Genomic DNA, 25,284 nt, shown 5'->3' with positions numbered 1-25,284 from the left:
CGGAAACAGACACCCACAGCCTGCAATCCAGTACTGCTCAGAACGTAAGCTGGGGTCAGGGTGGCTGACAGGGGTTCGTGGAGTTCTGAACTGGCTGACCCTGGGTCTCTGAAGCTTTTCTTGCTCTCTATATAACTGATGGCCTGGGATCACCACAACCTATTGGTCCATCCTTTGCAAGAGCTGACCGTCTCCCACACTCTAAAGGAGATCCTGTTCAGGCTAGATGCTCAGATTGTGCACCTGTCAAGCCGGGCTCTCTCGCCTCAGAGCACCCTATCCAAAGAGTGGCCAATATCCTGCCAGTCACAGTACACTAAACAAACAGAGATACTGAAGTTCAGCTTACACTTCATTCTTGCCTATCATTCAGACATGAAAGAGATTGGCCGGGGGCTTATATCCGGAGGGAAAAACAGACTCTTAAACTAGGTACAGGAAACATGCTCTAAGCTCAGCTTTCCTGCCACTGTTCCCCTCAGTCAGGCGCTCCAATCAGCCTGGCTAGCTCAGCGCTAACACGTGCCCGGGAGGTCCTGGGGGGCTGGACAGGGGTACTTCAGGGTCTAACAGAAGGAGTCACATGTCTGTTTTGGAGCCCAGAATGCCCTTGAGAAGAGCCAGGCTGAGCAGAGGTGTGAGAGCTGGCTGACTTCAGAGCACCGAGGCGGTTTGGGACTCCAGGTCAGGTATGTTCCGCTCAGGCAGTGATTCAAGAAGGCAAACTGCTCATGGGGTCAAGGGCCTGGGGCCAGATCCAGGCAGGGAGGGAAGAGAGGAAGGTGCTAACAGGGAGGGCTATGAAACAAAGGAAGAGACCAGGGAGTAAAATTCTTTTCGTAAAAAAATTAGCCTGATAGATAAAAAATATACAAAGTTGAAGTTTGTTAAAGACATTGATAACAGGAAGACAGACAACTTTGCACTGGCGTTTGTTCCCACCTAAGTGCTCACATGGACACGGACACAGATTGCTGCCCCGGGCAGCAGCAGACAGAGACGTCTGGGACAGATGAAGACAAACAGAGCCGGTGCCCACAATGCTCATTAACACAACGGCTGACAAACAAATATACAGAAATTTTTAATTGGGGAACCAAAGGAGATGAGGAAAAGAGAGAAAATCTTAAAACTCAGTCCTGGGCTGAGGAGGTGCCACACAGCACTGAGTCCGGCCCAGAGAGCAGTGGGGTGACTGGCCGGGAACTCGTAGAGCAGCTTCTGGGAACAGTGGGTGCAAAGCAATGAAAGACGTACTGGCCACCGGAAACATGTTTCTTCTTACTTTGGGGGTGGGACAGAGGCGGGAAACACACAAGCTCCTGCCTCGTGGGCACGGCGCCACCGACACTACACTCTGAGTATCTCCAGGCAGTTGTTGTAGCAGATGGCAATCCAGTCGGGCTGAGTCGACGCCCACTGCACGTTGTTGATCTCTCCCTCGGCTGTGTAGGCCAGGATAGGGTCCTCGATGGCCCGGGGCATTTGCTGGATGTCCCAGATGAGAGCCTGATGGTCATCCGCTAGGGACACAGAGAGCCAGAAAGCAAGGTTACAACTCAGGCAGCGAGGATCACGACCCCTGCATCTGAGCGGGGATCGCAGTTTACAAAGCATTCACTCACCAAAACCCCAGTGAGGGAGGTTGTACTGCAAGCCCCCATTTTATAAATGAGGAAATGTTAAGGCACACGCCCCAAACCACAGAGCTATGCAGCAGTGAGAGGAAGAGCCCGGACGCAAAGCAAGGCCGCTGCCTCTGACCCATTCACCACAGCAGAGCTAGGATGGCGGAAGGGACTTGGATGGACACCTCATCGCATCTGGGGCAGGCATCAGGAAAGGAAGAGGGGATGGGATAAAAACCATCCCCAAACATGTCATTTTCAGCCACTTAAAGTACTTGAGTGATTAAAGATCCCTCTCTGACGATTCAATTATTTAATGGGATTCTTTTCCCTCCATCTTACGGACATTTATACATCAATGAGGTGTTACACAGATAATGAGATAAAGTGCTGTGGGGACATGTGCCCAAGAAAAGGGCCCTGGGAAATACCAGAAAGAAGGAAAGCACCTTAAAAAGACAGATAAGCACATGAAAAGTGACTGGAAAGGAACATATCAAAATGAGACCAGTGGGGCTTCCCTGGTGGCGCAGTGGTTGGGAGTCCGCCTGCCGATGCAGGGGACACGGGTTCGTGCCCCGGTCTGGGAGGATCCCACATGCCGCGGAGCGGGTGGGCCCGTGAGCCATGGCTGCTGGGCCTGCGCGTCCGGAGCCTGTGCTCCGCAACGGGAGAGGCCACAACAGTGAGAGGCCCACGTACCACACACACACAAAAAAAACATGAGACCAGTGGTACCATTAGGACTGCAAGGTTATGAGTTATGCTTACTTTTCTCTAGTTCCTAAGTGATGTGTAATGTGGTGGTCATGTTACTTTTACGATCAAAATAGTAAGTTCTTAATTTAGGGGAGGAAAAGAAGGGCAATGACCTTCCCCACCACAGTGTCCCCTAGTCCCATCACCCATCCCAACGTGAGAGCCTGTCTCTCTCCTGAATAAACCAAACCCTCAGAGGCCGCATAACCTGGGCACGGGTGAGAGATGCCCTTCCCAGGATTATCTGCATCAAGAGATCTGGGAAGTTGTTTTAAACACTCGGCACCTCTAAAGCACTAAGTGCCTTTTCCTCAACGCTCAACTGAGTGCGCTCTTCAGCACCACCTCCCGCCATTGGAAGGACACAGGGTGGGTGCGGCACCCAGGGCAGCAGCAGGTCTGCAAAGGCAGCCACTGGGAGCCGAAGGTGGGCTTCTGCTGCGTGGGCTGACACTGTGCTCCTTTCTTTCTTTTTTCTCCTCCTGCCCTTCCGTAGCCACACTCCTGGGGAAAAGTGGGCAAGAGTGAAGAAGTCAGGCCACAACATGAGGCACGCAGGATGGCGTCGGGCCTCAACTGCTTCACAAGGAGACGGACAGGCATGAGCAGAGGGCCCCAAACAGGAAGAGCTTCATGCCTTTCGAATTCGTGCTAAAATGGCAGAAAACCACCGAACTACATCACTCCTCTGGCTCCATAATGAACAAGGAAATGAGGACGCTACTGATTTGTGAGGAGGGGAAAAGTATGTTAGGAGGAAACCCAAGGCTCTTCATATGGGAGGGACGTGTACACATGGATCCACCTAAAAAGGTCTGGAAGGAGACACACCGACCGTTGTGAGAGGTGCCACCTATACAAAGTGGGGTTGAAGTGGAAATGGGAAAGGAAGGCGAGAACAGGATGTTCACCTTCCTTTTTTTTTACATCTCTGTATTGCTGAATTTTTAATAGCAGGTATTGTTTCTAGAATACAAGCACACTGACGGCCAGCGTTTTTTTTTTTTTTTTTTTTTTTTGCTGTACTCGGGCCTCTCACTGCTGTGGCCTCTCGCGTTGCGGAGCACAGGCTCCAGATGCACAGGCTCAGTGGCCATGGCTCACGGACCCAGCCGCTCTGCAGCATGCGGGATCCTCCCGGACAGGGGCACGAACCTGTGTCCCCTGCATCGGCAGGCAGACTCTCAACCACTGTGCGACCAGGGAAGCCCCGGCCAGCGTATTTTTAAGGGGTACTCTTTTGGGTCTGGCAAATGGAAAAACGGGAACTACACGTCACACACCACTGACCCGGGCAGGCTGTGCAGGCCCTCCCATGCACCCAGAGCTCAGTGCAGGGGGCACGTGCTTTTGGCATCTCCCAGGCGACAGGCCCAAAGAGTCAGTTACATCCAAGAGAGACTGCCCCCTCCTTCATGCTCCTGGATGAGTCCTCTGTGCCGACCTAGATTTCAGAGGCGCACAGTAGTTGGCACAAGCCTATAACGGGTACACGATGTAAGCAGTATACAGATGCTCTGACATCACTGAGGGTACAAAATCATCTGGGAATCCGGACTGCTTCAACTTTACAAGCATAGGGAGGCTCTCAATGGAGTTACTCTGTGTAAACCTCTCAAACTATCCTTGGCATACAGGAAGGATTACAATTCTAAGGAGACAAGAGGAAGATCTCCTTACCGCTCCCTCCCCATCGCCCCCTGCCAGTACTTACCTGCAGTACAGATGTGGCAGGATGAATGTGGGGCCCAAGCAATGCCATTGACACATGCTCGGTGGTTGTTTAACCTGGCGACAGGCGTGCAGGGAACTCGAACGTCCAGAATCACTACCTGCAGAAATAACAAGGAAGAGGCCCAGAAACTTCAGGGTGTGACAGAAAAAACAAGACACTACACAAGAGAGAAAAAAAAAATTGTTGAACTTGTTCATTTGTAGATTTAATGACTCTTAGAGACAGAGGGTCTCGGTCCTCAAAGTAGCTACAGGATTGAGGAAAAAGAAAAAAAAGGCACAGCTAGTTTCTAGTCTGTGTCATAAGCAGCTCAGGGCCTTTAGGCTGCAAGGGAGAAGGCGGAGTAAGTAACATGAATCTGAATAATCCACCAAGTCCTATTAGGTGCGTGGGCTAAGGATTCCGTGCGTGCTCAGCTGGGCAGCACGGAAGCCCTCTCCCCCAACACCTGAAGCAAAAGTTGAAAGGTAAGCAGCCCAGGGTACTGGTTTCATCAAAATAAAATTAATCACTGCATCATCTCCACCCACAATTTACTGCTTTTATCAAATAACAGGCTACAGAGTTGCCACTTCCACATCTGTTCACTAAGGCTGGCAGAATCTGTCCAGACTACAGAGGGGAGAACTGCCTGTTCCTTTACTCGGCACCATACGCACGTATGATTTGGTTTACTCTTTAGATACTGCTTTTCTTGGCTCCGACTCCAACTCTCCAAGTAGTAAAAGTTCTTAACACACAGTCCTTGTTCTAGATCAGGTTTTCTCAGTTTCAGCACCCCTGACACTTCGGGTCGGATAATTCTGTGCTGTGAGGAGTGGTCCTGTGCACCACAGGACGTGCAGCAGCAGCCCTGGCCTCCACCCGCTAGACACCAGTAGCACCACCCCTCCCCCTCCCACCCCCGAAGGTCTCCAGATATTTCCAAAAATCCTCCGAGGAGACAATGGCGACCAGTTGAGAACCACTCTTCTAGATACAGTAAGTAAGCAGAGCCGGAGCTGAGTGGCAGGGCCTATGTTAGCCTCAAGCGGGGCTCTCACCTCCATTCCGTCCATGGCCATGGTGGCTAGGTAGTTGGGGTCCTGCTTGTTCCAGCAGAGGCGAAGCAGTGGGTGATGCTGTGGGTCTTCGTAAATGATGGTGCTGTGTTCTAGATGACGGAGGTCAAACATCCGCACCGAGCCATCAGCACCCACAGAGGCAAACATGTCCCTGCCACCCCCGGCCCGGCTAAATGCAATATCATAGACCTGTTGGTGAATAAGAAGCGTCAGTCAGATTCAGGTCCGTTACCACCCTTTCCTGTAACAGGGAAATCTGCTATCCCTAGTTCATCTAAACCCTTGCTCATGACCCAGAAGGAGGTAGACAAAGCCAAACAGCGCCTGTGAGGACTGGGACCTGAGAGTGCTAACATGAGTGACTTTCCAAAGAGTGAAGGTCATTCTGCTCTGGAAACTGGCTGGCTTCTTCTCACTTCCTGCTTTCCAAGGATTCTTCCTCCACCTCCTGTGATAAAACAAAGAGCACATACCCTGCTGACCGGCAGAGCACATGTAGCTCTGAGCAAGTATTCTGTAGGCTTGGACAGGCTCAGTGAAGCCAGAGCCAGTGGCTGTCTCCTGCCACCGTTACAAGATGGAGACATTTATTTCCTGGGCCTTCATGGCTTTCATTTGTGTGTGACCAGAGGTAAATCCATGAGCACATTAAGGCCAAGATCATCGATTTGCTAGGTGGAAGCAGCCACGGTTCTGCTGAGAAACCTGGACCTGAGACTAATTTGCGAGAAAGGTAACAGCAGTTTTGAATCTCGGGAGGCTCAGGTGTTCCTATACTTACAAAGAGGCTTAATACCGCTCTCTTGTCCTAGGACATGCTATCTCTTCTCCTAGTTGGTTTGTGTTCATAAGTGAATCAATTTAGGTTTTGAATCATTGTTTTCTGCACTTATTACTTGCTGCAAACATTGCACTCTGCTAATGTCTATGAGAAAACAGAGGCAGAGAGCAACAGAGAAAGAAAGGGACAAAGAGAGACAGAAAAAGCCAGAGCCAGACAAGCGGAGAGAGAGAATCTGAAAAAGGAAAACAAAATGCCAAACGAAACCCATCTGCTGGGGCCAAGGACAATAACAGCTGACTTCTGGGGAGACATGAGTGGAACCTCTCACTCAGTACCGTGACTCCAGCCTTCTGGAGGTTCTACCTACTAAGGGACACTGACAAACAAGCATCTGTTTCTATTCAACCTCATAACTTCCTTTTCCTCTGACTGACTATGAAGAAATTACACTTCTCTTTCTGTAGTAGGAATTAGGAGTGGTTCAGCGGGGAACTGGGCTGGTCGTCACAAGGAGGCCTGACAGATCAAGGCTCTGTCCAACACCGATCAGCTACCTTAGGGCTGGGGTGTGTTTATCCATATGTGCACCCAGGGTTGGCTCCCAGTAACTCGCAGGGACAGGGACACCACGGCGGCACCACTAAACAGTAAGGTTCTCACAGGCAAGATGGCCGAGTGTGTAAAGCTCAGCTCTGTCTGCTTCTTCTTCTGTGCTCCACCAGCGTATTCCATCATAAGCCAAGGGGGGGAAACGACTCCCAGCTATATGCTACCCTCCTCTGCACCAACCCGCCAGTAGCAACGAGAACCTCCTGGCAAGTCTTTACTTCAACAGAGAGAGGTGGGCTGAGAAAAATCTAAGGTGCCAGGAGGCGTCATGTTCCTCTCAGAACAACCACCCTGGGATTCACTTCTTCGAGGCCGGGGTGCTGGTCCAGGGCCCGTTTGCTGTTGAGATCGCTGCTCCCACTGTCTACATTACCTCACTGCAGCTCTGGTGTGGCTTCTCAGCTTTACCATCGTCTGTGTAAGCAATCTCCTCATTAAATCCCCTCAGTTTAAATATTTAAAGTAGCTCTAGGTTTCTGAGTTGGACCCTGACAGAGCACAGCAGGCTAAGCTGTCACAGAACCAAAATGCAGCAACCTGTTCCACTTGATGCCAAGAGGGCTCCCAGAACCTCCTTATACCGATCTTCTCAGCAGGACAAACCCTTCCTTCGCCCCTTGGCTTACGGCAGCCAAGTCCAGCAGATCTGTAACAGATCTTACTGCTGGGAGTACAGAAAGCCAAAGAACAACCTCTCACTAAGAATGATAATCTGGTCACCAACTTTCCATTCTGGGGACAACCTCAAGTTTCTCACCTAATGTCAAGGCACCCTTTTTATCAGTACAGATATTAATAATCCTCACTGTGCAGGGTACGATAGAAAAGGAAACACTACCCACAGGAAACGTCCTGTAATTTTTCTGGTAGAGGAGCAGCATGCAGCGGCTCTGGCAGTTAAAGATTTATGACCATTTTACAAAATCACTCAGAAGAACTCTTTGTTAACACAATTACAGATAGCTTCCTTTGGCTCTTCCAATAAACACAGGAGAAACATCACCATCAAAATAAACCATATTCAATACCAAATAGTATTAAAAGTATAAGCATTAAGTGAACATACTAGAATTTCATAAAACAAGTTTAGAGAAAAATTAACGATTTAGCTTTGTCTTCTAGGAAATTTTCCCTCTTCTTGCCTCCCTGCTCCCAAAAAAGTAAATATATTTCAAGATAAGTGTTACTCTAAGATTATTTTTTAATCACATCAAGTCCAAGTTTGTCTATAACAGATTTCATTATTAAAAGCCAGCAATCTCTGGCACAAAAAGAAAAACAACAGACTACAGAATGTTTACACCAGCCAAAAAAAAATACACTCATTTGTAACAGTGCTGTTTTCCACTGTTCTGACACACTACTATTTTCAATTTAGACAAGACGACGTCAGCATTATGATTTTCCATGTCATTTGCAAAATAGGGAGAGAACAGCCTGACTTCACACTGAAGGCACAGAAAGCAGCTGCGCACCAGCATCAGTACCTCTTTGTCATGGGCAATCAGCTGGGTCTTCACATGGCCGGACACAAGATTCACTCGCCCCAACACCTGCCCGGTCTCCAGCCCCCATATGGTACACGTCGTGTCAATGCTGGAGGTACCTGGAAACAACCAGTGCAAGTCAGCGGCTGACGGGGGTGAAGTTCCCACGCCAGCTTCTCTCCTTGTGCCTATTCATCTGTTCAGCCCAGGGGACAACGCACTGCAAATACTTCTTGAGTACAGGGAGGGAGAGCCCAAAAGAGTCACGTACTCCATCCTCACCCCAGGGCCTTGGACTCTGCCTGGAGAGACAAGACATGCACACATGGGAAGCTCAACTCCATGGGAGGAATTAATAACCACATTCCATATTTAGCCTCTTCCCCACTCGGCCCCCTTTTAGGATGTTGCACGGACCTCAGGGCCCTGGTTAAAAACTGGCCCAGTGTTATATCTGAGAAAATGTATCTTTGCTTCTTCACACTGGAATACACCCTCCCTCACTCCCTTACCTAAAAGATAAGGATCCACCTCATTCCAGTCAAAGGAGGTCAGAGGAGCACAGAAATCCGAGTTCTTGTTATTGTTTAGCAAACATTCCAGCCTGGTCTCTGTTTCACCAACCTGAAGGAACAATAATCTTTAAAAACTCAGCCAGTCTTATCTTCACAAAAAATCTTTAAAGCCTCTTTCAGTCGGTATTTTAGTAAATTTAAGACGTGGGGGACATTTTTATCATAGAGTAATAAAAACCAGAGGAACTACTTGAATGCTACTTCTTTCCAAGCTTTCTCCTCTGCCTAGCTTTGTTTCCCAAATTTTCACCCCCAGATCCTTCTAGACGAGAGGTCTTCTCACTCTGCCCAAACCGGAGCATCTGTACCCTGCCTGGCTGGACGCCACACCTCCAGCTACGGGAGAGGCCATGGTGACGGCTCGGCAGAGGGGAGGGGAGGCTCCAGGATCCACTCCCACGCTGCACTAGAAGCAGCGGCCTGGATTTTGTTTAATTTACTCAAAAATATCCTGACTGTAAATACAATAAGAGGCCACCGGTGTCCCCACCCCTGCAGAAGGCCCTCGTGCTTACATCACGGTCACTGAGCCTTGAGCTTCCAGGCCGACTGCAGCCGGCAGCAGGACTTGAAGGAATCTTGGCTGGACTCACTAGGAAATCTGCTGAGCCAAACAAGCTCAGTCCAGATCCGCTCCCACCTGTTCTCCCGGCTGCAGGGATCTGGCCTCCAGCCCCGTCCTGTTCTCCGTGAGTCCACGCTGCTACGAGCAAGCTGACTCTGCGGAGGCCCGTCAAGCACCTGCTTACCCTCCACACGCGGAGATAGTCGCCGCTCGTCGCCAGCAGGTCTGGATAGACGCCTTTTGTGTCAGGGATCCACATGAGCTTTGTGGTGGGGTACGGATGGTCAAAGGTGTTCCGGCAAATAAACTCCGAACTCTCTTCGTCTAAACCAACAAGCTGGACCTGTAACACAGCAGAATCCAGCCACGTAAACATCTGCTTCTCGGGAGCAGCACCAAATACACCAGACCTCTGTCAGTGACAGCCGTCCTGACGCTGTACTACCCTTCACTGCAGAGGCAAGAAGTAAGAGAGAGAGGGCGTCTAGTCCAACGGGCCTGCTGCTCAGACGAGGAAACCCAGCCTCGGAGGGGTTGAGTTACACTGAAGACTGCAGAGCTAGTCAGAGGCAGAGACAAAATCTGAATACAGGTTTTCTGACTCCAACTCCTGCCCTCTTGATCCAACACCCTAGAGCTGGGTTATCTGCCCAGCTGGTTACCTTCCCCCACAAGCCGAGGCACTTGACAACGTGCAGCGGTGGTTTTAGTGACCCCATGACTAGAAGTGCTGTGGACATTTAGTGACATCCAACAAAGGAACGTCTCACCTAAAAAGGCAATCATAGGGGCTTCCCTGGTGGCACAGTGGTTGGGAATCCACCTGCCAATGCAGGGGACACGGGTTTGAGCCCTGGTCCGGGAAGATCCCACATGCCATGGAACTACTAAGTCCGTGCGCCACAACTACTGAGCCTGTGCTCTAGAGCCTGCGAGCCACAACTACTGAAGCCCACGTGCCTAGAGCCCGTGCTCCGCAACAAGAGAAGCCACCGCAATGAGAAGCCCACTCCCCTCAACGAGAGAAAGCCCACGCGCATCAACGAAGACCCAACACAGCCAAAAATAAAAATAAATAAAAAAAATTTATTTTAATAAAAAAGGCAATCATACACAAACTGCCTCCTCCTCTAACCCCCCAACCTCGCCCCCACTGGCTAGTAATATGCTGACACAGAAGGGTGTGCCAAACAAGCATTCGAGAACCCAAACCACTGTAACTGGCAAAAAAGTGGGTACTGTCGATGAGAAAGTCCCAGCTGGTCTGACCACCTTTTCTTTGAGTCAGTTTTGGACCAATATTGACTTCCACCCTTTGCTACCTAACTCAATCTGGCTCAGTAGGAGATGCCACCTGCTATACATTTGCTCATGAACTTCCACCAGCTGGAAGATGGAATGGTAGGGAGGATAAATGAGAGGATAGGCACTAACCATATAGCAGAAAGAATTCCTTCCACTCCTGTCTTGCTGACTCCAGTCTCAGATACCAGTATCTTCCTATCTTTTCTTTGTTTAAACAATTTCATTTAGGTACAATTGCATACAATAAAATTCACTCACTTTAGGTGTACAGTTCCATGATTTGGAATGTATACACTTGCAAATGTATACAGCTGTTTAACTTCCCACAGCAATTAAGATATAGAATATTTCCATCACCCCCAAAAGTTCTCTTGGGCTCCTCTGCAGTCAGTCCTCACCCCCTAAGCAACCACTGGCTATGGTTTTGCCTCTTCTGTAACATCCCATATGGATGTGATGGAATCGTAGTGTTGAGTCTTTTGTGACTGGCTACTTTCAGCATGATGCTCTTGAGATTCAACCATGTTAATGTATCAGTATCTTCTTTTTTTATCACTGAATAATATTGCATTATGTGGATTTATTTATCCATTTACCAGTTGATGAACTTTTGGGTTACTTCTAGTTTAGGGCCATTATAAATATTGCTGCTGTGAACATTTATGTGTAAGTTTTTGTTCTGACAAGCTTCCATTTTTCTTGGGTAAACAACTAAGAGTGAAATTTCTGGATCATATTGTAAGCATATGTTTAACTTTATTTTTTAAAAAATAATAAACTGCCAACATGTTTTCTAAAGTGGCTGTGTCATTTTGCATTCCCACTAGCAATACACGAGTTTCACATATATTTCTTTGTCAGCACTTGGTATTGCCAGCATTTTTAAAAAAATCATTCTAGGGCTTCCCTGGTGGCGCAGTGGTTGAGGGTCCGCCTGCCGATGCGGGGGACACTGGTTCGTGCCCCGGTCTGGGAGGATCCCACATGCCGTGGAGCGGCTGGGCCCGTGAACCACGGCCGCTGAGCCTGCGCGTCCGGAGCCTGTGCTCCGCAACGGGAGAGGCCACAACAGTGAGAGGCCCGCGTACCGAAAAAAAAAAAAAAGTCATTCTAATAGGTGTGTAATAGTATTTTAATTTGCATTTCCCTAATAACTAATGATACTGAGCATCTTTTCATGTGCTTATTTGCCATGTGTATTTATTCTCTCGTAAAGTCTGTTCAAATATTTTGTCCTTTAAAAAAAAAACTTTGTTAGGCTTTCCTAGTGGCGCAGTGGTTGAGAATCCGCCTGCCAATGCAGAGGACACGGGTTCGATCCCTGGTCTCGGAAGATTCCACATGCTGCGAAGCAACTAAGACGGTGCGCCACAACTATTAAGCCTGCGCTCTAGAGCCCACGTGCTGCAACTACCGAAGTCCACGCGCCAAGAGCCTGTGCTCTGCAACGAGAAGCCACCGCAATGAGAAGCCCGCACACGACAACGAAGAGTAGCCCCTGCTCGCCGCAACTAGAGAAAGCTCGCACACACCAACGAAGACCAAACAGCCAAAAATAAATAAATAATATTAATTAATTAAAAAAAAAAATTTGGGCTTCCCTGGTGGCGCAGTGGTTGAGAGCCCGCCTGCCGATGCAGGGGACGTGGGTTCGTGCCCCGGTCCGGGATGATCCCGCATGCCGCAGAGCGGCTGGGCCCGTGAGCCATGGCCGCTGAGCCTGTGCGTCCGGAGCCTGTGCTCCGCAACGGGAGAGGCCACGGCAGTGAGAGGCCCGCGTACCGCAAAAAAAAAAAAAAAGTGTATGGAAGGGTTCTGAGGAGGCACAGAAACGGAAGGCATCCCCAGCAGGTGGGGCAGAGTTACTAACTAGATGGCCCACTTGGCGAGCAGCAAGAGGAACCATCTGAGAGAGCCCCGCAGAGGAGGCTGGGGAAACGTGCCTAGGGCAGGCTCAAGAGCCCTGACAGCAAACTGAGGACAGAGGTGGGCTTTCCCCCGTGAAGGCGTCTGAGAGGCAGCGGTAGGACTATGAGGCCCTGGAGTTATGAGTATGGGGCCCGGTAATGCCGGGCAGGACTGACTGGATCCAGGAAGAGGCTGGAGGCGGGGAGCTCAGCCTGGAGACCCACAGGGGAACAGGTGGGAAAGGTTAAGGGCCTGTGGTGACCGGTAGGGAGAATGGCAAGGGATAACCTGAGACGGCCACAAGAGGGATTTTGACAGAATGAACAGTTCTCATGGAATTAAAAAGTTGACATTCTGACCTTTGCAGAAAACAAAACGTAAAGGAAGATTCTAGATGGAACAGGGAAAATTGGCATCAGGCTTGGTGGGGGAGGGTGGAGAAAATAGATGAGAAGGTAAATTTTGTGGCTCACTGGGCAGAATAAAGTGTTAAGCCTCTCATATAGATTCTGAGCCAGATATTGCATTCATCTATTTATTCAAATATTTACCGAGTGGCCATTAGGTGCCAAGCCCTGTTCTAAGCGCTGGGGATGTGGCAGCAAGCACACAATCCCTCTTTCTAACCATGCAGGTAAGGCTAAACTAGAAGGGGAAAATGCTGCTACTGCTAAAAGTTGCTTTCCAGCCATTGGAGGCTTCTCTGCAAACCTCCAAATATCAGCTCCCGTGAGCACGTGCCCCTTAGGATCCACTTAAGCAGGCATTCAAAGCTTTCCCTAGCCTACCTTATCTTCCACTCTCATTTATCTAGTCAGGGCTTCCCATCCCTCTCCTTACACTGCCCTCACTTGTAAAATCCTCATACCTCCTTCTGTCGATCCAAATCCTGCCCAGTATTAATAAAGAACAGTGGCCTCAGCCTTCCAGGCCTCCTTACTCACCACTTGCTAGTTGTAGGACCTTGGACATGTTACTTAACTTTGCTAAACTTGTTTCCAATCTGTAAAGTGAGGATATTCACAGTACCTATACCTCACAGAAGTTGTATGTAACACCTTTTGTTTGTAAACTGTTCAGTATGATGCCTTCCTCAGTGTATGAGCTTTTAATATTCTTACACCTCACCTCCTTCATAAACCATCTGCAGTCTTCCTAGCACAGTGGTCTCTCAGTACTTATCTATTCCATCCATTTGGTGACTAATCCCACACTGCCTCATGAAAGCACTTGCGTGACTGTCTTATGCTATTTCTCTTAGTAAATGCCTTAAAAACAGGGCCTGTAGGGACTTCCCTGGTGGTCCAGTGGTTAAGAGTCCGCCTTCCAATGCGGGGGACGCAGGTTCGATCCCTGGTCAGGAATCTAAGATCCCACATGTCGCGGGGCAACTGAGCCCGTGTGCCGTGACCACTGAGCCTGCACGTTCTGGAGCCCACATACCACAACTAGAGGAGCCCATGACGAAGAGCCCGTGTGCCACAACCGGGACCTGACACAGCCAAATAAATAAATAAACATTAAAAAAATTAAAAATTAAAAAAAAACAGGGCGTCTTACTCCTGCTTGTACTGCCAACAGCAATGGTTTTCAAATCTGGCTACCAGATTTACCTGGAGTGCTTTCCACATTCCTGGGCTCCCCACCGTTAGCCCAAGATTCTGATTCAACAAGTGTCAAGTGGGGCCCAGGAGTCTATATTCTCAAGACCCTCCCTGGTGATCTGATTCAGCAAGGTTGGACAACCTCTGCACAACAGTACCTAACCTAGGGAAGAAGCCAGGAAACAGCTGGGATCTTTCCTGATCTTCCCAAAGACTTCATGTGTTTGCACAGACTCGTGTTTCATCCTTGGCCTAACTCGCTTTAGCTCTTCGCTCCAAACTGCCAACCAAGTACTGAAAGGAATAACACTTTGCTTTCACCATTATTCAACTGTTGCTCATACACGCAGATGTTAAAAATTTAATGAAAGAGAATGTACGTTCTCTTGAATATTCATATAATACAGAATGAAGTGGTAAAGTCTCCCATTAACTTCACCCTCAATGCTACTTAGTGACTCTCAAACCAGTTTGATATGAACTACTTTCCAAATGGTTTTTCCAAACAAAACAAAACAAAACAAAAACCCAGATAGGTTTGGACCATAAAATGTGTTCTGTAACTGCTCTTAACAACATCTTGGAAGATCTCACGTCCGTACAAATAGCTCTACCTCATTCTTCCACAGCAGACTGTGGTAAACACACCATAATTTAACTATTCATAGTCACTGTGGTTATAGCCCATTGTTTTGCTATTATAACAATACTCTGTACATATATGTGTAAAGGCTTTTATTGGTCAGATTGCTAAAAGTGTAACTGCTGCATCACATTTTAGATGTTAATACCACAGGAACTATGAGATAATAAATGTGTTGCTTTAAGTTAAAAAAAAAAAGTCACAGATTCTGTCCAGCAGTCTTTGAAAAGGTTGCTTCCATTTACACTTTCATTAACAGTATATGAGAGTGCCAATTTCCCCATACCTTTGAAAACACTGAAAATAATCTTTAACATTTTTTTTAATCTGAGAGATGAAAAATGGCATTTTACTACTGAAGGTGAGCATATTTGTTTATTATTTTTACTTCTGAAGAGTAATTTTTAATATGAGTGCTTATAATGGACCAAGTATAAGCATTACACTTACTGCTTTACATGCAATACCTCATTTAATCCTCTCAACATCTCCATGAGGTAGGTACTCTTATTCTTCCCACTTTCTTAAGAGATGGAGTAAAAGCGATGTTAAGTATTTTGCCCAGAATCACAAAGGTTATCACTTCCCCATACTATCAGCAACACTAGAAGCAGTAACTTAATTTTTATAAATTTGAAAGGGAAAAGTAACATCACAGGGTCAATTCTCATCTCCCTTAACTACCTGAGGTTGAGTATCTTTTCCTGTTTATTGATCAACTGCATTTTCTCTTCTACAAACTGGCTATTTATACTCTTTGTTCATTTTTCTATCACACTAAGTAAATTAGCTCCTACTGGCTGTCATGTTTTGAAAATATTTTTCGTTGTCCTATCATCTGTCTTTTGACCTTGTCCACAAGACATCTTTTCACATAGACATGTTTTATTTGTATGTACAGTGGACCCTTGCACAAGGTGGGGGGTTAATGCACGTATAATTTAGTATCTGAATCCTCTGCATCTGTGGATTCAACCAACCATGGACCCTGTGTAGTACTTAATTGAAAAATATCCACTTATAAGTGGACCTGTGCAGTTTAAACCTGTACTGCTCAAGGGTCAACTGCACTATAGCCTGTCAATCTTTTCCTTAGTTGACTCTGGATTTAATGATTGGCTTAAAGATCACCTTCTCTGCGCACCCTCCACTGCCCCAGTACAAATTTCATAGTCAATTTTCTTTTACTATGTTTGTGGGACTGTTCTTTACTTGATCTGGAATTGATTTTCATATATGATGTGAATTAGGGGGCTCTAAATTTTTCTGCCATACAATTAATTTTTTCCCCCAGTGAGTTAAAGTTCTATCTTATCAATAACTACATTTCTATATATACTTAGATCTGCTTTGGAACGTTCTGTGTGATTGCACCAACTATATGTGGTATTGGCTATAACTATACCAATTCCAGTATGTTTACTCTGATCTGGTAGGCAAGTGTTCCCCTCTCTGTTTTCAAAACATTTTTTCCCTTTTTTTTTTTTTCGACATCAGTATATATTTATTTTTAAGACTCTGGAGACAAATAGTATTCCAGTTCTGGCCTCGCATTTACCTTCTATGTCACTTTGGGGAGTTACTTAGCACATCTGGGCCTCAGCTTCCTCATCTTCCCGTAAGTTTTGATATGTATTATTTTTACCAATCAGCTGATTTCCCTTAAGAAAAATTTTTTTCTTAATACATGGTCAATTTTTATAAATTATTTTTTAAGTGCATTCTACTCCCCATATAAATCTTATATACTCAATTATATCTTCAGGTATTCATAGTAGCACAATCTGTAATAGTTGCCGATTTGCAGACACTGCTCCATGCCTTCTATCATCAACTGTGGCTAGCCTGACTTCTCCTTCCCCTCTTCAAGAGGAGGTGATCATTTTGCCTGGATGTCCAAAGATTCTTTCTTCACCCTAGGAAAATGTAGACGCTTTCCTAGGAAAGTTTTCAGTGCCAATTGTTTTGTGTCCATTTCTCTTGAGATATAGTTTGAACTCATTGCTTCAAACCTTTATTCTATAAAGTCTTCTTGAACGACATAGTTGAGTTTTTGTGTTTCATGTCTTTTGGTCTTCTTCAGAGACACCAATTATGCCTAAGTTAGACATTCTTTATTTTCTGCATCTATTATAGTCGAATTGTTCATTTCCACTTCATTTTCTCAATCTGTCTTCCCTTTCACTGCTTTCAGCAGTTTGTATTCATTTTAATTCTCTTTCTAATGTGGATTTTAGGTCTGTGAGAATTTTTGTTTTCTCTTCCACTTTTTTCCTGGGCTGCACCTGGTGGTCCCGTTTTCTCTTGTCACCATGCCTATTTTACCTGATCTCCTGTATCTCTGCCTGGAGTTCCTTATTTTCTTAAGTTCTTTGAATTCATGGTGGCAGGACTGGCCATTAATTTTCAACTAAGGTGAAAACATTTTTCTAGTGTAGATACTTTACCTTCCATTTGTTTCCCATTTTTTTCCCCTCCTTTCTTATAGTATCTCTCTATTGCTACTACGCTGGTTCCTGAATGAGGCAAGTTCTTTCTAAATGATCTGAAGGAAGTTCCTATGGGAGAGAGGTCAGGGCCATGTTCCACGTTAGCATAAACACATGAGGCTTTTGCATCTTCCCAGCCAACGGAGATGAGGAGCTGTCAAGCTGCTCACAATTCAATCTCTTCCAACCTGCCTCATCTAGTGCTTCTAGAGACGATGGCATGTCTCTGTGTCTCCTTGTACAGCTTAGCTTCCCTCTCATCCAAGGTGTCAAGTGCAGTCTAGAGAAGCGCCTGCTGCCAGCTGTGCACTCTCTTCTCACTGTCCCAAACAAAGGGTTGTTGATTTTGCCCATCAAAATCCTATTCTGGAGAACTGTGCTCTTCTGAGTTTGAATCTGCAGCCACAGACATCCTTTCTCAGCATCTTCCTGTACCCACTTGATCTTCATTATACTGCCGTCCTTCCTCACTTATTGTGGGAGCGTAAGGAAAAAGGACGTCTTTAATCGTCTTATCAGCATTTAGGTTACCCCTCTGCCTTTTCTTTCCTCCATAGTCTTCCCTGTCCTCCTACTAAACTTCTTCTATCTCCCACCTCCACTGTCTTTCTGCAACTATTGTTTCACAATGCTTTACCCCAACATATGAAACAAATGCCCCCTAAAAAGAAAAGACTGTGAAACGAGATCATTTTTACTTATTTTTAAACTGTGGATATTACTATGTCAGATATCTCCTAAGGAGCAGATATAAAACATAAAATATTTATTCCTTGGAGGCAGGACCACATCTTCACTTTCAATTACTTTCATGAACAACAACATAAAGTACTATTCACATTACTCATACCTTGTATTTTTTAAAATTTAAAAGCTGCTGTGTTTATCTTGTTACTATGTTCCTTGAGGGAGGAAACTGTGTATCCCTCTTTAACTACATGCAGTGCTAGTACCAGAACATGAAGGTGAATGAATATGAATATGTGTACGCATACATGTAATTAATAAAAAAGAAAAAACCAAGTTATCGAAATCAGTAATACCACTCTTGACAGTGGAACATTTTCCCCACAATTATTAATATAACCAAAATCAGCTAAGGCAAAATTTTGACAGAATAAACCAGCTTTTCTTGGTTTTTACCATTTGTCCTCCTTTCAAGCCTGTTTCTGACTGATTATTGATCAACATCTGCAGAGAGGTCCTGCCTTGTCAAACTCGGAGATGAACTCTGGCACAGCACCCCTTCGGCTCCTGGCTCTGAGGCTAATCAATCAGCTCTGGCATCACAGCCCCAGGCAGGCCAGACTACCTACAGAACACAGATTCACTCCTTGTTCAAATCACAGCATCTCCAGTAAGTCTGTGTGAACCAGGTTAGGGCAAAAAACAATATAGCAGCAGAAGTTTTATTCAGTGGTCTCATGGAGGAATGAGTCCCCTCACTGTCTAGAAAAAAGAAAGGAGGAAGTTAAAACCAGAAGAGTTTTATACTTTAAATTCCCCTGCTGACACTCTTGGCAAGGACTGATGGAGCACTGCAAAATTTTAAATATCTATCAAAAATACTTATGTGTACTAAAACACTTTCTCTTTATTGCTACCAATCTCAAATCTGCTAAGAAAGGATACAGAAGGTTACCAAGTATCATTGCTGTGCCTAAAACACAACAAATAAATATTTGTTGAATTAATGAACAAATGAATGAGAATCCTGAAAGGTTGCCAGAAATCTGAGAAATGAAAACTTATATGCCAGGGTCAAAACCATTATGTGCCAAATAGATAAAGTAATTCTACATTAAAGATCTCATAGGAATCAACACAGGCTGACAAGGCAAGCATTCATCCCATGTGCATTTCAAGTACAAGGCAGTCTTACTCAGATTCGCTACCAGTATTCTTCAAAAAGCATCAGGTATACCTATGATTTCTCTCCTCAGAACCTCAAAAAATGTTTTCTAGATGCCAAATCTTAAAGCACAAATGGTCAGCTAGTTAAATATTAGGGCAAAATAAATCCTAATCACGCTGTCAATTCTATTCAAAACCAACCCTGAAACATGCAACTAAGTGGAATAGAAGCCCAGGAACTGCTACCCATCTTTCCCCATAAAACAAGGGAAATACCACTTGTCTAAAGATGACAGATATTGTCAAAACTCAGGAGAAATACCAGAGTTCTTTTTTTTTAAAATTTATTTTATTTTTAAATTTATTTATTTATTTTGTGCTGTCCTGGGTCTTTGTTTCTGTGCGAGGGCTTTCTCTAGTTGTGGCAAGCGGGGGCCACTCTTCATCGCAATGCGCAGGCCTCTCACTATCGTGGCCTCTCTTGTTGTGGAGCACAGGCTCCAGACGCGCAGGCTCAGAAGTTGTGGCTCACGGGCTCTAGAGCTCAGGCTCAGTAGTTGTGGCTCACGGGCCTAGTTGCTCCGTGGCACGTGGGATCTTCCCAGACCAGGGCTCGAACCTGTGTCCCCTGCATTAGCAGGCAGATTCTCAACCACTGCGCTACCAGGGAAGCCCCAGAGTTCTTATATCAGAGTTACTGTGTCTAATCCAGGTAGAACAAGAAAAAATGGGCTTAAACTAGCATATTACAGTACTTGGAGTCCGACAACAAGAAGCTTCTACACCACAAAATGGGTTTGGTTGAAAGAAACCAAGAGAATTTTTTCCCCTGGGTCTTTAAAAGGCAAAGGAATGAACATAATGACCTTTTGAGGTACCTTTCTGACCTAAGGTCCTGATTTTTCTCTGGAAAATACAAAAGTCAAATTTACCTAACACCCATATAATTCTCCTTGATTATATTTTAATTACAGATAGAGTTGTGATGAAGTTTAAGTAATAATAGCTAACATTTCTAAATTGCTTACTATGTGCCAGGCAGAGTTCCTAACTCCATTACATATATTAACTCATTTAACCTTTCTTATACTCTCATTTTACAGATGAGGAAACTGAGGCACAGAGTTAACTTGCCTAAGGCCACACAAAACGGGTAAGTGGCAGGGCTGAGATCTCAACCCAGACTACCTCTAAGAGGCTATCTGGTAATTGAGCTTTTTTCATGGGATGGAATCAGTGTTTAGGCACATGCAGATGCAAAAAGGATTCCTGTCTCTGGCCAGGAGATGCCAAGGTAACTCCAGGGTAATGGTTTTAGAGCGCCACCTGGACCACCTGTGTCTGAATCACCTGGGTGTCTGTTAACTAGTGAAGCCTGAGAATGTATAAGTCCCTCAAAGGATTCTTATACACAAGCTAAAATTTAGAAAACCATTCTCCAACACCAGTGTTGCTCTATCCCCCAGCAGAGACCACAAAAAAACAACATCAAACACAATTACCAATAGTAGGGCTCTTTATTCCAGGTGTAGTTGATAGAATCTAGTTTACTCCACAACAATTCCCAAATTTATTCAAATGATGGAACACCTGGAAGTCAAGTTGTTCTTGAAATGCTAAGAGATTTAATTCTACCGAACTACAAACAATTTTACTACAGGAAAACGTGATGACATGAATACAAAATTTTTCTTAAATTATAATCACGTTTTCTTAATGTCTCACAGTAAAAAAAGATGACCGTTTCTGGGCTTTTTCATCCATGTTAATTTGCTGTGTCAATTTACTTTGTCCTCTCCTGGCAATTACTATTGACAGCAAACAGGAACCAAAGGTCTGAGAATTTCAACCAATAATTTTAAAATTCCTCTAAAATATGAAGTCTGGCATCTCCGTGTCCAGGTTTCTCCGAAACTGAGCCTGATAATCACTGTGTTAAAGTGAGATTTACTGCCCGTCAGCCCCTAGGCACAGATCCTCTACAGCAGGGTTTCTTACCTTGAGGTCCCTGAACTTGAGGTGGAAAATCACATTTACATTTTCACAAACCTCTAGCTAAAATTTATCATTTCCTTCCATTACAAATGAAGGCAGCTACTCACCATGGCATCAAGGTCTGTGATTTGTTACCAAAAAAAAAAAATCACTGATTTCTTTCATATCACATCACAGTGAACATCTTGAAATGCTGTTTACCCTCATCCCTACTTCAAGATTAATGATTATAATGGGTGATGTAATTTAATGAGTTAACTTAAAAGTACAGATTACTTTTTAAAAAATGTTAATAACTATAGCTCAATATGATTGGTTTCCTTTGTAATCCTATGTATTTTATGCATTTGAAAACAGAATTATGAACAGAGATCTACTGGCTTCAAACTGCCAAAGGTGTCCATGACACACACACACACACACACACACACACACACACACACACACACGTTAAGAACTCTGACCTAGATAGGTGAGGGCACAAAAACAGTAGGCAAGACACTGCACTGCCTACATCATGCAAGTGAACTGAGGCAGAGGTAACTGCTTAACCTATTACCCCTGGGATCATCAGACCACAGTGCCTGTGCGCCTGTGACACAAAGAAGGGGCTCCACATGGTTACTAAATGAAAGGACAAACTTTGGGGTAGAGTCCCTGCAACGGAGGTTTGACACCGATTACTCCACTGATTCCACCAGCAGCCTAACTGTGGCTCAGTTTCTCCTCTCTTAGAAATGGGACTACTGCTTACCCAAATCGACCCTGGAAGAACTTGCAAGGCAAAAAAATCTATCTGTGTGAAAAGATTCAAGCCCTTTGAAAGATATATTTTACTTTTTTTCCCCCTTTTAAACATGTATCCTTAAACAACAGTTCTAATGTTCCCAATTTTACTAGTTCAGTTTACACATCAGGGCCTTGAATTCCATCCCCACCTCTGCCGTCCACCATGGTCCATAAAGAAGAAAGAGGCACCAGAGAAAAGAAAATAAAGCTATGTCTTGTCAGGACTCTCTGCTTTCTGTGGGCAATGGGTAGACTCCAAGATCAGTGCATACTCCCCGAGATTTGTTTGTAAATTGTGTATGTGTGATGTCTGGGTAATGAAAGTCCATCGTTTTCATCACTTTCTCAAAGGGGATTCCAAAATAGTTAAGACCTAACTCTAGAGAAACAGATGTGCTCCTGAAAAACTGTAAACAAAATTACAATGTTCAAATGTTTTTTACAGGACCTTTATGTGTAAAAAAGAACTTTCCTCCAACAAACTGTGGGTCAGAAATAATAAAACTGACCTGTGTAGTGCCCCACAGCTGGTCAGTGGACCAGACAGGACCCAACCCTAGAGCACCTGGCTTTCTTCCCTGCCCCATGCCTGTCACCATCCAACACTTTATTCTTCTTAAGTCACGGTGTTCATGGTGTTAAGCAGGTGTACAGGCTTTCAACACCGCTAGGCACGGCTCTCCGTTGCTCTGATCACTATCAATCACGTTTACTCTAATACAATAAATGGAAGAAATTAAGGGGTAAAGGAAAGAAAACTCTTCCCACTAACTTATTCAACAACTTTCAAAAATAAATTTATGCTGCGCTGTCAACTTAAAGCTTCCTCCTGCTACCCGTGCTTCTATGAAGGATTCTCAAATTGTGGATGTCCAAGAAGACTTACTACTCAAGATTACATATCTATATTAGCACGAAAGATGCCAAGAAAAAAATACGTTAAGTATCATCCTTCTCTGTTCGGAAAACAAAGGCGGGATTACAGCCATTGGCCAAGATTTCCAAAAAGAGGGTCTCTTTGAAGAGGACGAATATGAGGCAGCAGTAGCAATGGCAATCCCGGCAAAGGGCTGGGGGAATCCAGGAAGAGTACCTGGGGGTGGGTGTAGGGGGCCGGGAAGCCTGCGCACTAAACAGTCCTAATAGAGATCTAGCGTTGCCAGGAGTGACCACCGAAGCGCCAGCATTTTCTTCACAGCCATCATTCCCTCATCCTTCTTCCGCCCCCTAATTGAAGCAATGCGGCAGGAGCGGAGCGGATAGGAGTGATAAATGGCATAGCTTTGGGGTGTAAACCTGGGTTTGAGACCTGTTTCCGTCACGAAATAGCTGTGTGACTCGGGCAAGTCACAACACAGTGCCTCAGTTTTCCCATCAGTAAAATGAGAGTAACTACACTCCTGACCACCCAGGAATGCTGCAAGGATTAAATGCGATAACGAGAGCCAAACTGTCTGCACAGGGCCAGACACAGAGGAACCGCTCCGTGGCGCTAGGGCAAGTCCGCGGGAGGGTCCTGGGGTCTGGGCTCCGGCCCGGAAAGGGCGCCCCCGGGGCCCGCTCCCCGCCAGCCGGGTTCCGAGCCCCTGCCCGGCCCACCTTGTTGTTGTACTCCTCCACGAAGCTGCCCAGCGCCAGGCGAAAGCGCTTGTCGGGCCGCACGCTCCAGTTCATGGCGTAGACGGTCCAGGGCGCTTCATACTTGTAGATCTCCTTCCGTTTGCCGTGCAGGGACATGGTGGCGGCGGCGGGGCCGCAGTGCGGACCGGGGCGGCAGCGGGCTGCGGAGGGCGGGGGCGCGAATCGGGAAGGGAGCCTGGCCTGGAACCCAGGGGTCCGAAGAGAGGCGGGGCGGGGGCGGGCAGGGACGGCCTAGCCCGGAAGAAGGCCCGCAGCGACAGACAACGAAGGCCGAGCCCAACCCCCAGTTTCAAACCTGCTTCGGCTCGGACGACAACCACCTTCCGTTTGACACACCGCCCCGCCCACCCGGAGCGGAAGCTACGCGACCCTCGCAGCGGCGCCGGCCGTTGGCTGCCTGACACGTCCTTTCGAATGAGTCCTTCCCATTGGCTATTGTACCCTGGGCTTCTGAAACCTCCTTGCTATTGATGTGTTTGTCATTCCAATTACTTGCCCCGCCCAACTCCAGGGGGCCAGGCGCTTTCACAGCCCCAAAGGTCATTGGCTGACAAAGATGTCAGTCAGAGAGATAAGAGGGCAGTGTGGGTGAATGGGGGCGTGGGTGCATAGAATCTAGCGCGCTGGTTTGCAGGCCTCCAAGTTCTAGGTCAAGTCTCTAAGCGTGAAAGCTCTTGTGTGACGCGCTCTGACTTCCCCACAGCAGCTGCTGTTTCCAACGGCTCCTCCACTCTGTCGAGTGAAAAAGAAAATTCTGCCTTACCGGAGGGCCTGCTGCATTCCGCGGCACTGAGCTCCGCGGCCAGGCTGCCTGGCCTGCGCCAAACGGGAACCACCGTAATTCCCCGTCATGCCAACGCCCCCGTTACGCCGGAATGTTGTTCTCCCAGCGCCCCAAGGCGAACACACCGTTGCACACGCCGATGTACTCAGGGCCAGGCCAGCTTCAGTGAGGCTTTCCTGCGCTATCCTGGCCACTGTAGAAATGCTCTGAATTCTAGGGTTGGTCTTCAGCAGGCAGCAGCCCGACCAGTGTGGCTCTCACTTTTTATTAGTTCCCATTCCATCTTTTCCCCACCGAGGGTCCCAAGGCAAATGCTAATCTAGCCCTAAGTACTATATCTGTGTCTTGAGTTTGAAATGGAGAAGGGTCCGAACCTAGGTAACATCTCTTTATAATTTAAATGGTTTCCAATAATTTGCTTTCAACAAAACTAAAGGAGGACTGAATTGTTAGATATCATTAGTTTTTAATGATAAATGTGATTGTTAACACAGCTCAGAAAGAATTCAAAGAATTGAGTGACACTGTTATATATAACAAACCCCTTATAGTACTATGTACTTCCTTATGTGAACAAGTTTCCTCTGTGCTTCTGTTTTACTCTAATAAAAAATTAATATTCATCCACACACATGAACTAATTGAGAGGAAAATTCCCTCTTGTAAGAGATGTATATCCAATAAAATTTTAGTTTCTATAAAAATTTAAAGAGATACTTATGTTGTTTTGAAAAACCTAGTACTAATAAATGTAACCCTTAAAGCGTTCGTAAGGTTACAATTACTTTAAAAATTTCTTTTTTTATTATTTTTTATAAATTTATTTATTTATTTTTGGCTGTGTTGGGTCTTCATTGCTGCGTGCAGGCTTTCTCTATTTGCAGCGAGCGTGTTTTCCAAACAGATATGATGAGGTTATTAATAACAGACTTTCAAGCATGGAAATAAATTACATGTCAGATAAACTGTGGATGGATTAGAGTGGAATTATGAGCAGAGAAAAAGGAACTATGTTAAAGAAGAGCTTTCTCTCCTGTTTTTAAAATGAATGATATCGGCTTCTGAA

General features: G+C 45.9%; 1 protein-coding gene across 1 annotated transcript; it reads right to left on the bottom strand.

Moving 5' to 3' along the window:
* Nucleotides 1-1,071: 1,071 nt before the first annotated feature.
* DCAF7 (DDB1 and CUL4 associated factor 7) lies at nt 1,072-23,530 on the bottom strand (the record flags this gene model as incomplete). The annotated part of the gene is made up of 7 exons (XM_079725226.1): nt 1,072-1,523; nt 4,102-4,219; nt 5,166-5,375; nt 8,067-8,185; nt 8,579-8,690; nt 9,391-9,549; nt 23,393-23,530. 7 exons carry the CDS (start codon nt 23,528-23,530, stop codon nt 1,351-1,353), a joined length of 1,029 nt encoding a protein of 342 aa, XP_079581352.1. The 3' UTR covers nt 1,072-1,350.
* Nucleotides 23,531-25,284: the final 1,754 nt, after the last annotated feature.

Source organism: Hyperoodon ampullatus, assembly GCF_949752795.1.
Source record: "Hyperoodon ampullatus genome assembly, chromosome: 19".
Lineage (NCBI taxonomy): Eukaryota > Metazoa > Chordata > Mammalia > Artiodactyla > Ziphiidae > Hyperoodon > Hyperoodon ampullatus.
The sequence above is the reverse complement of the archived record's forward strand: the minus strand, read 5'-3'. Positions and strand labels throughout refer to the sequence as shown.